General features: G+C 41.7%; 1 protein-coding gene across 1 annotated transcript in view; it reads right to left on the minus strand.

The window, feature by feature from the left end:
• The window catches only part of abcb7 (ATP-binding cassette, sub-family B (MDR/TAP), member 7), a 78124-nt gene extending 74753 nt beyond the window's left edge, over positions 1-3371 (minus strand). Inside the window, exon 1 of the mRNA XM_038774578.1 lies at positions 3227-3371. Coding sequence (XP_038630506.1) covers positions 3227-3358 — 132 coding nt within the window. The 5' untranslated portion in view covers positions 3359-3371. The remainder of the gene's footprint in view (positions 1-3226) is intronic.
• Positions 3372-11875: the final 8504 nt, after the last annotated feature.

An 11875-nucleotide genomic window follows, 5' to 3' on the forward strand; every position in this document is an offset into this window, starting at 1 on the left:
CAACAGAACATTTGCACACCTCAAACTCCTGCAAACAGCAATATGATCATGGCCAAATAAGTTGTAAGATAGAACAGCATAAAAAAAAATCAGGATCAAATTTATATAATGCCTCTAATGCAATGAAATATCCTAAGACACTTCACAGAAGCATGAGAAAAAAAAGTATGACACTAAGTTCGATAAGGAGATACTAAGTCAGATGACTAAAAGCTTGGTCAAAGTTAGGTCTTAATGAATGTCATAAAGGAAGAAAGCAAAGTAGAGAGGTGGAGAAGTGAGGGAGGCAATTCCTTTACTTGGAGCCAAGGCAACTGTAGCACTGGCTGGCAATGGTGGAGTAAAATTGGCCTCCTGTGCACCCCAGAAAAGAGCAGATAGCTCAGAGGGTTGCAGGGCTGGAGATTAGAGATAGGGGCAAGGTCGTGGAAGGATTTTAAAACAGAAATTTTAAAAGTCAAGATTATCCTTGACTGGGAGACAAAGAAGGTCAGCAAACACAAGGGTGTTAGGGGAGTGCATTAAGTCACGGGTAGCGAGTGACCTCTAGTTTATGGAGGGTAGAACATGGGAGACCTGCCAAGAGTGCATTGGAATAGCCAGGTTTGGAGGTGACAAAGGCATGCATCACAAAAATATGCTCTGTGCCGAAGATTTTTAACCACTGGCTGGGAAACCAAACTGAACTCTTAATTAACTAGACTCTTGATTGAAAAGGGAGTCATCAGGTATAGGGTGGAGACAGCAAAGTGCAGTCTTGGTCACAAACCGATCAGCCACATTCTTATCAAATGGCAGAGCAGGCTCAAGAGACACAACTGGCCTGCGCCTAAATTTTATGTTATTTCTCCATGATTATATCCTTTCAGAGACTGGAGGTATACTTGCATAAATTATTAAAGGTTACAAGGCATAATCATGTCCACATGTTTTGGACATGCCCAAAGTTTAGAGGGTTTTGTCAGGGGTTCGCTAAGGCTATGTCCACGGTACTTAAAACACGGGTGGTGCATAGTCCAGGGGTGGTGATTTTTGGAGTGCCGTAAGAGCCGGGTGTTCAGGGGACGAAAGAGGCCGACGTCTTGGCCTTAGCCTCCCTAGTAGCCCGGAGACAGATCCTACTAATGTGGAGGGACTCAAAACCCCGAAATTGGAGACCTGGGTTAGTGACATGGCTGGGTTTCTCAGTCTCAAGAAAATAAAGTTCGCCCTAAGATGGTCAACGTTTGGGGGGGGGGGTATTGACCGAAGTGTATTATCTTGGTTTGTTCTCAATTTTTCTATACAGCCAAGACAGCTCACCATACTGCGCTCCTCCACTGCCTCTCTTTTTTTTAAAAATAATCTTTATTAGTGTCACAAGTAGACTTATGTTAATGAAGTTACTGTGAAATTCCCCCAGTCGCCACACTATGCACCCGTTCGGATACACAGAGGGAGAATTCAGAATGTCCAATTCACCTAACAAGCACGTCTTTCGGGACTTGTGGGAGGAAACTGGACCATCCGGAGGAAACTCGTGCAGACATGGGGAGAATATGCAGACTCCGCACAGACAGTGGGCCAAGCCGGGAATCAAACTCGGGTCCCTGGAGCTGTGAAGCAACAGTGCTAACCACCGTGCTACCGCGCCATCCATACTGTGCCGCTCATCCATGGTCCAGCTTTCAGACTGCCTGACGTTCCATTGTTCCACTTCAATCTGCCCAATTCACCTAGCATATTTCCAACAAAATGTTCTCACGCCACCAAAAACCACCTTCTCCAATACGGTAAAAAAAAGGCCAAATTGATCTATGCGGTTGAAGGTCAACAATGCCCATGCCTGAGAATTACTAATGACAATGGAATCACTTGAACCTGAAACACTATGCAGAACAGAAAAATATACATGGAATACTGTTCGCTGCATAGTGTTCAAAAATAATAAACTTCTCATTCATATAGTTCCAATACATACTATTACATCATACAAAAAAAGGCCAAGCGATTAGATTGACTTACATATTTATAGCACCTTTCACAACCACTGGATCTCTAAGCACTTTACAATTAATGAAGTAGTTTTGAAATGTAGTGGCAATTGCAATGTCAGAAACATGATACCCGATTTGGACACAGCAAGGTAATCCGATAATGTTTTGGTGATGTTGATCGAGGGATAAATATACTAATAATAATCATTATCAGTGTCACAAGTAGGCTTACATTAACACTAATAAAGTTACTGTGACAATCCCCGAATCACCACATTCCACGCCTGTTTGGGCACACAGAGGGGGAATTCAGAATGTCCAATTCACCTAACAAGCACGTATTTCTTAACTTATGGGAGGAAACTAGAGCACCTGGAGGAAACCCACCTAGACACAGGGAAAACATGCAGACTCCGCATAATCAGTGACCCAAGCAAGCCAAGTATCTGCCATTATCAAAAGTAGCATTTTATTTGATAAATGAGCAAGATTACAAGCACTTCCTGATGACAACTACAGGAAGCCGTAGTTGTGACTAATTGATCTCGAACTCTCGCAATGCACCTCACACAATCTGGAAATAATATACACTCCTTTCATTAACACTCTTTTTATTAAGATAGGGAATAAAAAGCAATTTATTTTAAAGAAGATATTCCACACGTGACAACAAAAGCATGTTGATAACTTGATGATCAATATGAACGCTGTAATTTTCCACCTCCTTTGCCTTTGAATGGAAATCCCCACCCTCGCCCAGGGGAGGAGGAGTTTACTGGACAGAAACCTGACTGAAAGCACATACGCAAACCTCGAAGGAACTTCTGTTTCACCAGCCCACCTCAGTCAGTGCCTGCCAGAATGATGAAGACACGGGTATTAACCTGGAACTCCGGGTGGTCCTACCGTGGGGGAGGATTTGATGGTGGTGTTGGGTGGGGGGGGGGGGTGATGATGATGGGGGATGATGATGATGGGGATGATGATGGGGGGGGGGGGGGGGGCGTTGATGGTGGTGTTTGGGGGGGGGGGGTGATGATGATGATTGTGGGGGGGGGGTGATGATAATATGGGGGACGGTAATGTGAGGGGAGGGGGCTGGTGGTGGTGACTGGAGGGACGGGGGGGGGGGGGGGGGGGGGGGGGGGGGACGTACGGACGAGGAGCTGACGGTCCGGTCGGGTACGCTCTCCCTCACTCAATGACTGACCGTCCTTCGCGCTCACTCCCATCCCTTCAAGGCTGCTCACCTGATGGTGCTTGTCGGCGGGGCGCCCGGAGTTCCTCAGGATATGGGTCGAGCTGGCAGACTGCAGGAGCAGAGCGAGCCGGCGCCTCTGCAGATGGTGCCGACAACGTAAAGAGACCCAGAGCGCCGCCATCTTCGATCCGCCCCGCGGCATTGTGGGACCCACACCACGTGACCATATCGCAGCGATCTCAATATCACACACACTGTCCCGGGACTGCAGTAAATGCAGGAATAATACTCAGCATGATACTATTTAACATAATACTCAGCATGATACTGTTTAAAATAATACTCAGCATGACACCTGTTCAAAGTAATATATAATACTCAGTCTGACACTGTTTAAAATAATACTCAGCATGATACTGTTTAAAATAATACTCAGCATTACACCTGTTCAAAGTAATACTCATATAATACTCAGTCTGATACTGTTTAAAATAATACTCAGCATGATACTGTTTAAAATAATACTCAGCATTACACCTGTTCAAAGTAATACTCATATAATACTCAGTCTGATACTGTTTAAAATAATACTCAGCATGATACTGTTTAAAATAATATTCAGCATTACACCTGTTCAAAGTAATACACATATAATACTCAGTCTGATACTGTTTAAAATAATACTCAGATAATACTCAGCCTAATACTGTTTAAAATAATACTCAGAATGATAACTTTAAAATAATACTCATATAATACTCAGCCTGATACTGTTTGAAATAATACTCAGCACAATACTTGTTTAAAATAATACTCAGCATACCTGTTTAAAATAATACTCAGCATGATACCTGTTGAAAATAATACTTAGCATGATACCTGTTTTAAATAGTACTCAGCATGATACCTGTCTGAAATAATACTCAGGCAATATTCAGCCTGATACTTGTTTAAAATAATACTCAGCATGAGAACTATTTAAAATAATACAATGATACTTGCTTAAAATAATGCTCAGCATGATATCTGTTTAAAATAATGCACAGCATGATACTGTTTAAAATAATACTCATATAATACTCAGCCTGATACTGTAAAAATAATACTCAGAAGATAACTGTTTAAAATAATACTCAGCATAATATCTGTTTAAAATGATACTCATATAATACTCAATCCGATACTGTTTAAAATAATACTCAGCGTGATACTGATTGAAATAATACTCAGCATTATACCTGTTTCAAATAATATTCAGCATGATACCTGTTTAAAATAATACTTAGCATGATACCTGTTTAAAATAATACTCAGACAATACTCAGCCTGATACTTGTTTAAAATAATACTCAGCATGATAACTGTTTAAAATAATATTCAGCCTAATACTGTTTAAAATAAAACTCAGCATGATAACCTGTTTAAAATAATACTCGCAATGATACTTGCTAAAAAATAATGCTCAGCATGATACCTGTTTAAAATAATGCTCAACATGATACTGTTTATAATAATACTCATATAATACTCAGCCTGATACTGTAAAAATAATATTCAGCATGATAACTGTTTAAAATTATACTCAGCATAATACCTGTTTAAAATAATACTCATATAATACTCAGCCTGATACTGTTTAAAATAATACTCAGCATGATAACTGTTTAAAATAATACTCATATAATACTCAGCCTGATACTGTTTTAAAATAGTACTTAGCATGATACTTATTTAAAATACTACTCAGTATGATACCTGTTTAAAATAATACAGCATGATACCTGTTTTTTTTTAAAAATCTTTTTATTGGCTTTTCTCATATTTATAAACAGTTGTTACTTATATACATGACATTTTTCTTGCCCGCGCTAATTTGCTTTATTTTAGAGAGGTTTGTTTTGTCCTTCATTTGACTAACTGTATGTATATTTTGCTGCTCTCTGGATCGGTCTATGATATCCTCTCCTTCCTCCTTCCCCCCCCCCCCCCCCTCCCCCACCCCCATTGGTTTCAGCACCCTTCCTCTTCTCTCGTGGTTTCCCCATTTTTCTCCCCCGACCCCCTCCCCGGGTTGCGCAGTCCTTTGGTTCTTCATCTTTATTTTTTCCCCTGGCTTACTCCTCGTTGCTGGCCTCGAACAGGTTTTGGAACAGGCCAACGAACTGCCCCCAAGTATCCAGGAAGCCTTCCCCTGACCCTCGGATGGTGTACTTAATCTTCTCCAGGTGGAGAAATTCCGAGAGATCAGCGAGCCAGTCTGCAGCTTTGGGCGGTGCTGCCGATCGCCAGCCGAGCAGGATTCTCCGGCTTGCGATTAGGGAAGCAAAAGCAAGGGCATTGGCCCCCTTCCCCGTGTGTAGCTCTTGCTGCTCCGATACTCCAAAGATTGCCACTATTGGACATGGCTTCACCCTCAACCCCACAACCTTGGACATTGCCTCGGAGAACAGTGGCGTGCAGAGGTCTGGTGATGCCCGGGGCAAATCTTGATTGTATGCCCCAAAGACTCAAGTATAAGGCCTAATATACTGAGAAATATTATGAGAAAGGAAAACATTTTGAATATATAAACACAGATGAAACATGAAATAAACGCTTTATTCGATTTTAATATAAATCAATCAAATTTATTAAGTTCTTTTCCCCAAATGATACCTCCTGTCACAAAACACCTGAACTACTTCACTTTTTACATCAGCTGTGAGAAATTCTTTTTCAATGCTTATTAAAGCCAGGTTGGTCAGTCGCTCCTGTGACATAGAAGACCTCAGATATGTTTTTATTAATTTCAGTTTTGAAAATGACCTTTCACAGCTTGCGACTGAAAATGCGATTGTAAGCAGTAATCTGTATGAAACACACAGCGTCGGAAAGACATCCCTCCCATACTGCAGTAAAGACTCCAGAGCATCTTTAGGGTCATTGGGAACTCTACTCCCTCCAGCTCGAAGGAGCATCACAAAATCAATAATTTTGTCATATAACTGAATTGCAACCACATCATTGTCATAATAATTTGCAAAGTCTGAACATTCCTTTTTTAATTTCTCTCTTTCTTGTTCATCTTCAATCACTCCTGAATTCAAGTTCAGAAGAAAAGAAAATCGGTCACTGAGTCTTTGAAGATGGACACTGCGGTCTTCAAATTCAGTTTTTAATCTGTTCACAATCACTACCATTACTCTATTCATTTCTTCTTGTGCCGTCAGTCCACTATCTCTTGCTGACTCTCCAGGCATTATTCTTCTTCTCCTTGTTCGTGCAATTGGTATTCCCCAATTTTGACAATATTCATTGGCTAAATCTATTGCATTGTGGATAATTTCGTCATTCTTCAAATTCAAGATATGAATAAGTCCTCTCAGATCACAAGAAGCTTCATGGAACCCCATTTTCGGATCCTGCAAACGTTTTGAGACTTTATCCACTGATAAAACTGAGTACCAAAAATTTAATAAAGCTATAAACGGGAACTGTTGAATAGAGTTCAGTAGCGATCCTGCATCAGATTTAGTTTCCCTTGAAAATTCTCCTTCCAGCAGGTGTTGAAGGCTTGCAATAACGTTGTCACACTCTTCGTGGATTACTTGCACAGCATCATGGCTGGAACTCCATCTTGTGTCACACTGTCTTTTCGCAGTCCGAGTGACAAATGATTTTAACACTTCCCAACGAGAAGTAGATGAAGAAAAAAAAGTAGAGTTTTTCTAGAATGCCAAAAAATGTAACAACAACAGGTTGGACCTCACTTGCATGGACACAGGACAAATTGAGGCTGTGGTTCTCGCAGTTCACAAACACAGCTTTTGGGTTAACTTCAAGAATTTTTTGTTGAACACCTCCTCTCACTCCAGCCATAACTGCTGCGTTATCATATGCTTGACCACGACAGTCATTCATGGAAATTTTGTCTTCTTCCAATTTTTCCTGAATTTTATTTACCAGGCTGACTGCATCTTTCTTGTTGACTTGAAAAAATCCCAGAAATGTCTCCTTTATTTCTACTTTTCTGTTTTCATCAATATGAATCCTAACGCAGAATTTCAGAAACCTGATCTTCATGGGCAATATCTGGAGTTGAATCCAGCATTATGCTAAAATATTTTGCGTCCTTAATTTCGGAAATTTATATTTTTCTTGACAGTTTCACCAAGAAGATTGATTATTTCGTTTTGAATTCTGTTGGGCAAGTAGGTGACACTTTTTGGTTTCTCTTTCCCTCTCTGCAAGTGTTTTGCTAAGATGTCATCATATTTGGCCAAAAGTCTGATTGTTGCTCGAAAGTTTCCTGTATTTTCACTGACTGTCTCCCCTGGCTCTGATAACCCAGATATTCCTTCTCCTCGATGTCCACGATAGGCCAGATTCTGTTTTGCCAGACAGGATATAACCTCGACAATCCGTTCAGTTATAGCTTTCCATCATTTCTTTTCAGCAGACATTTGCTGTTGAAGTTCAGCATCTATCGTAGTTGAATGATGGAGTCGAACTACAAGGTTCAGGTATTCCCTCATGTGAGCTCTATGAGAAGGGCTTTTCTCATGGTCAGGTATTGTTGGATTTAATTTTCTCCAAGTGGAGAAACCGTCTTCCTTTCCAAAGTTTGACACAGACAACAAATGCTCCTTTGAAAACAAAAAGCAAACAAAACTAGCATGCTTTCCGATATGGAGAGTATAACAACCATTTTCTCTCCACAATTTCTCCGTTTGTGGAAACTTTATCAAACCACTGTTTGGAAAATGATCTCCCATCCTTCTCAGCAAATGGACCACTTTTATTCTGATATCTTCCAGGGCCATGTTGTAATATTGTCATCTTCAAATGATCTGGAATCGGTTTCTTCAAACAGCCAAAATCGCTTCTTTGCAAAAATATGCAAATATCTTCTTTATTTTCTTCACATGGATCATCATCCTGACAACGAGACTGAGGAGAGAGAGTATTATGTTCTGACCGAGCTGAATCCGTATCAGAAAAATCCTTCTCTGCACCCACATCATCTTTTATTTCTCCAGGTTCTCCTACTTCTTTACTTCTTTTTATCCATGCATCTAATGCCCCTCTTTGATGGGACTCTTCTTCGACTCTGGCCCTCTTTCTTTTCCTGTTCTGTGCTCCACTCGGTTGTACACGAAATACTTGTAACATTTCATTTTCTATCTCAAAAACCGTAAGACGCATGAGAAAATGGGAAGAAAATGGTAAACAATCGGTCAGTTGCAGACGGATAAACCATATTTCATTTCTTTGTTCCTTCGTATCAAATTATTTCACACTGATTCTCCACTGATAATTTTGTGCAATTTATATCATAGACTTGCAAATTAGTGGTATCTGTATTCGAATATTAGCATGTTAAGGAATAAATGTCTCCTATTCCGAGATTAAATGCCATAGCAGTCCTCTGATCATCCAGGCTTCACTCTTACTACATCCCACGTAAATATTTCATTAAATATCGCCAGAAAACCTATAAAAACCGTAGTTGCACCTGTTCTAGGTAAAAGAACTAATCTAGATGCACAAAAAGCTGAAGAAAAAACGAGTTATGACTCGAGGAAACGCAGGAACGAACAGCCACGTCTGCTTGTTGCTTTTGATGGTTACACCACGTACATCATGCGCATGCGTGTGGGTGGGATGGGGAGAAGGACCATTTTCTCTAGACAGAAAGGGTACACCATGTTAAAGGAATAAAGGGCTAACAACTGCCTCTGCAGTGTGGTGAGCCTCCAAAAATTGATTTATCACCGCTGAAATTTTAAAATTACTATCTTATTTCCTTCTCTGGGGCAGCACGGTGGCCTAGTGGTTAGCACAACCGCCTCACGGAACTGAGGTCCCAGGTTCGATCCCGGCTCTGGGTCAATGTCTGTGTGGAGTTTGCACATTCTCCCCGTGTCTGCGTTGGTTTCGCCCCCACAACCCAAAAAATGTGAAGAGTAGGTGAATTGGCCATGCTAAATTGCCCCTTAATTGAAAAAAATAATTGGGTAATCTAAATTTAAAAAAAAAAATTTTTTTTTTAAAAAAAAAAATTTTTTTTTTTTTTCCCTTCTCTGATTGGATGCCCCCATCCAATGGATGCCCGGGGCCAATGCACCGTCGGCCCCCCCCCCCCCCTCTGCACGCCACTGTCGGAGAAGGCTGTCCAGAACCCAGAAAGCTTGGGGCAAGCCCAAAACATGTGGGTTTGGTTGGCTGGGCCTCTCTGGCACAGCTCACATTTGCCCTCCACCTCCGGGAAGAACCTGCTCATTCGGGTTCTGGTCAGCATGATACCTGTTTAAAATAATACTCAGCCTGATACTGTTTAAACTAATACTCAGCATGATAACTGTTTAAAATAACACTCAGATAATTCTCAGCCTGATACTGTTTAAAATAATACTCAGCATGATAACTTTAAAATAATACTCATATAATACTCAGCCTGATACTGTTTTAAAATAGTACTCAGCATGATACTTGCTTAAAATAATACAACATGATACCTGTTTAAAATAATACTCAAATAATACTCAGCTTGATACTGTCTAAAGTAATACTCAGCAAGATAACTGTTTAAAATAATACACGTATAATACTCAACCTGAATCTGTTTAAAATAATACTCAGCATTATTACTCCCCATAATTATATTGAGTATATTTGTGTGAGCAATATTACTAGAATTACGACAATAATCAGCATTATTATGTTTTCAATAATATTCAGTGTTATAGTTTGCAACAATACTCACTATTATTACTTCCTGCGACAATATTTAGCATTTTTACTGTCAACCATAATACTCAGTAATAATACTATCTGCAATAATATTCACCGTTATTAGTGTCTGCAATAATACTCAGCATTATTACTCCCCATAATTATATTGAGTATATTTGTGTGAGCAATATTACTAGAATTACGACAATAATCAGCATTATTATGTTTTCAATAATATTCAGTGTTATAGTTTGCAACAATACTCACTATTATTACTTCCTGCGACAATATTTAGCATTTTTACTGTCAACCATAATACTCAGTAATAATACTATCTGCAATAATATTCACCGTTATTAGTGTCTGCAATAATACTCAGCATTATTACTCCCCATAATTATATTGAGTATATTTGTGTGAGCAATATTACTAGAATTACGACAATAATCAGCATTATTATGTTTTCAATAATATTCAGTGTTATAGTTTGCAACAATACTCACTATTATTACTTCCTGCGACAATATTTAGCATTTTTACTGTCAACCATAATACTCAGTAATAATACTATCTGCAATAATATTCACCGTTATTAGTGTCTGCAATAATACTCAGCATTATTACTTTCAGAAATAAATTAACAATATGCAAATTAACTTAATCAATACCCCCTGAGACCCCCTCCTCCCCGGGTTGCTGCTGCTGCTGACCTAGTTCCTTATCGTTGAGCCAGAAAGTCGAGGAAAGGCTGCCACCTCCTAAAGAACCCTTGTACCGACCCCCTCCGGGCGAATTTGACCCTCTCCAGCTTAATGAATCCTGCCATGTCATTGATCCAGATCTCCACGCTCGGATCTTTCTACTGCAGCAAGATCCTCCGCCGGGCTACTAGGGACGCAAAGGCCAAAACATCGGCCTCTTTAGCCTCCTGCACTCCCGGCTCCACCCCAACCCCAAATATCGTGAGTCCCAAGCCTGGCTTGACCCTGGACCCTACCACCCTCGACACCGTCCTCGCCACCCCCTGCCAGAATTCCCCCAGTGCCGGGCATGCCCAAAACATATGGGCATGGTTCGCTGGGTTCCCCGAACACCTAATGCACCTGTCCTCACCCCCAAAAAACTTGCTCAGCCTCGTCCCGGACATATGAGCCCTGTGCAGTACCTTGAACTGGATGAGGCTAAGCCTCACACATGAAGAGGAGGAGTTCACCCTCTCCAGGGCATCTGCCCATGTCCCCTCCTCAATCTGCTCCCCCAGCTCCACTTCCCACTTAGCCTTCAGCTCCTCTCCCGACGCCTCCTCCACCTCCTGCATCACCTGGTAGATGTCAGACACCTTCCCATCCCCGACCCACATCCCCGAAAGCACCCTATCCCTTACTCCCTGCGGGGGAAGCAAAGGGAACCCCTCCACCTGCCGCCTAGCAAACGCCTTGACCTGAAGGTACCTGAACGTATTCCCCGGGGGGAGCTCAAACTTCTCCTCCAGTTCACCCAGGCTCGCAAACCTCCCATCTATGAACAGGTCTCCCAACTTCCTAATGCCCACCCTGTGCCACCCCAGGAACCCGCCATCAATGTTCCCTGGGACAAACCGGTGGTTCCCCCGCAGCGGGGACTCCACCGAGCCCCCCACTTCCCCCCTGTGTCGCCTCCACTGCCCCCAAATTTTGAGGGTAGCCGCCACCACCAGGCTCGTAGTGTACCTTGTTGGAGGGAGCGGCAGCGGCGCCGTTACCAGTGCCTTCAGGCTCGTGCCTTCACAGGACGCCATCTCCAGCCATTTCCATGCTGCCCCCTCTCCATCCATTACCCACTTGCGTACCATCAAGACATTAGCCGCCCAATAGTACCCAGAGAGGTTGGGCAGCGCTCACACAGACACTCTCACCTCTCTCTCTCTCATAAACACACACATACACACTCTCATCTCTCTCTCTCTTGCACACAGACCTCTGTTTTTCTCACACACATATACACT

Source organism: Scyliorhinus canicula, chromosome 17 (assembly GCF_902713615.1).
Source record: "Scyliorhinus canicula chromosome 17, sScyCan1.1, whole genome shotgun sequence".
Lineage (NCBI taxonomy): Eukaryota > Metazoa > Chordata > Chondrichthyes > Carcharhiniformes > Scyliorhinidae > Scyliorhinus > Scyliorhinus canicula.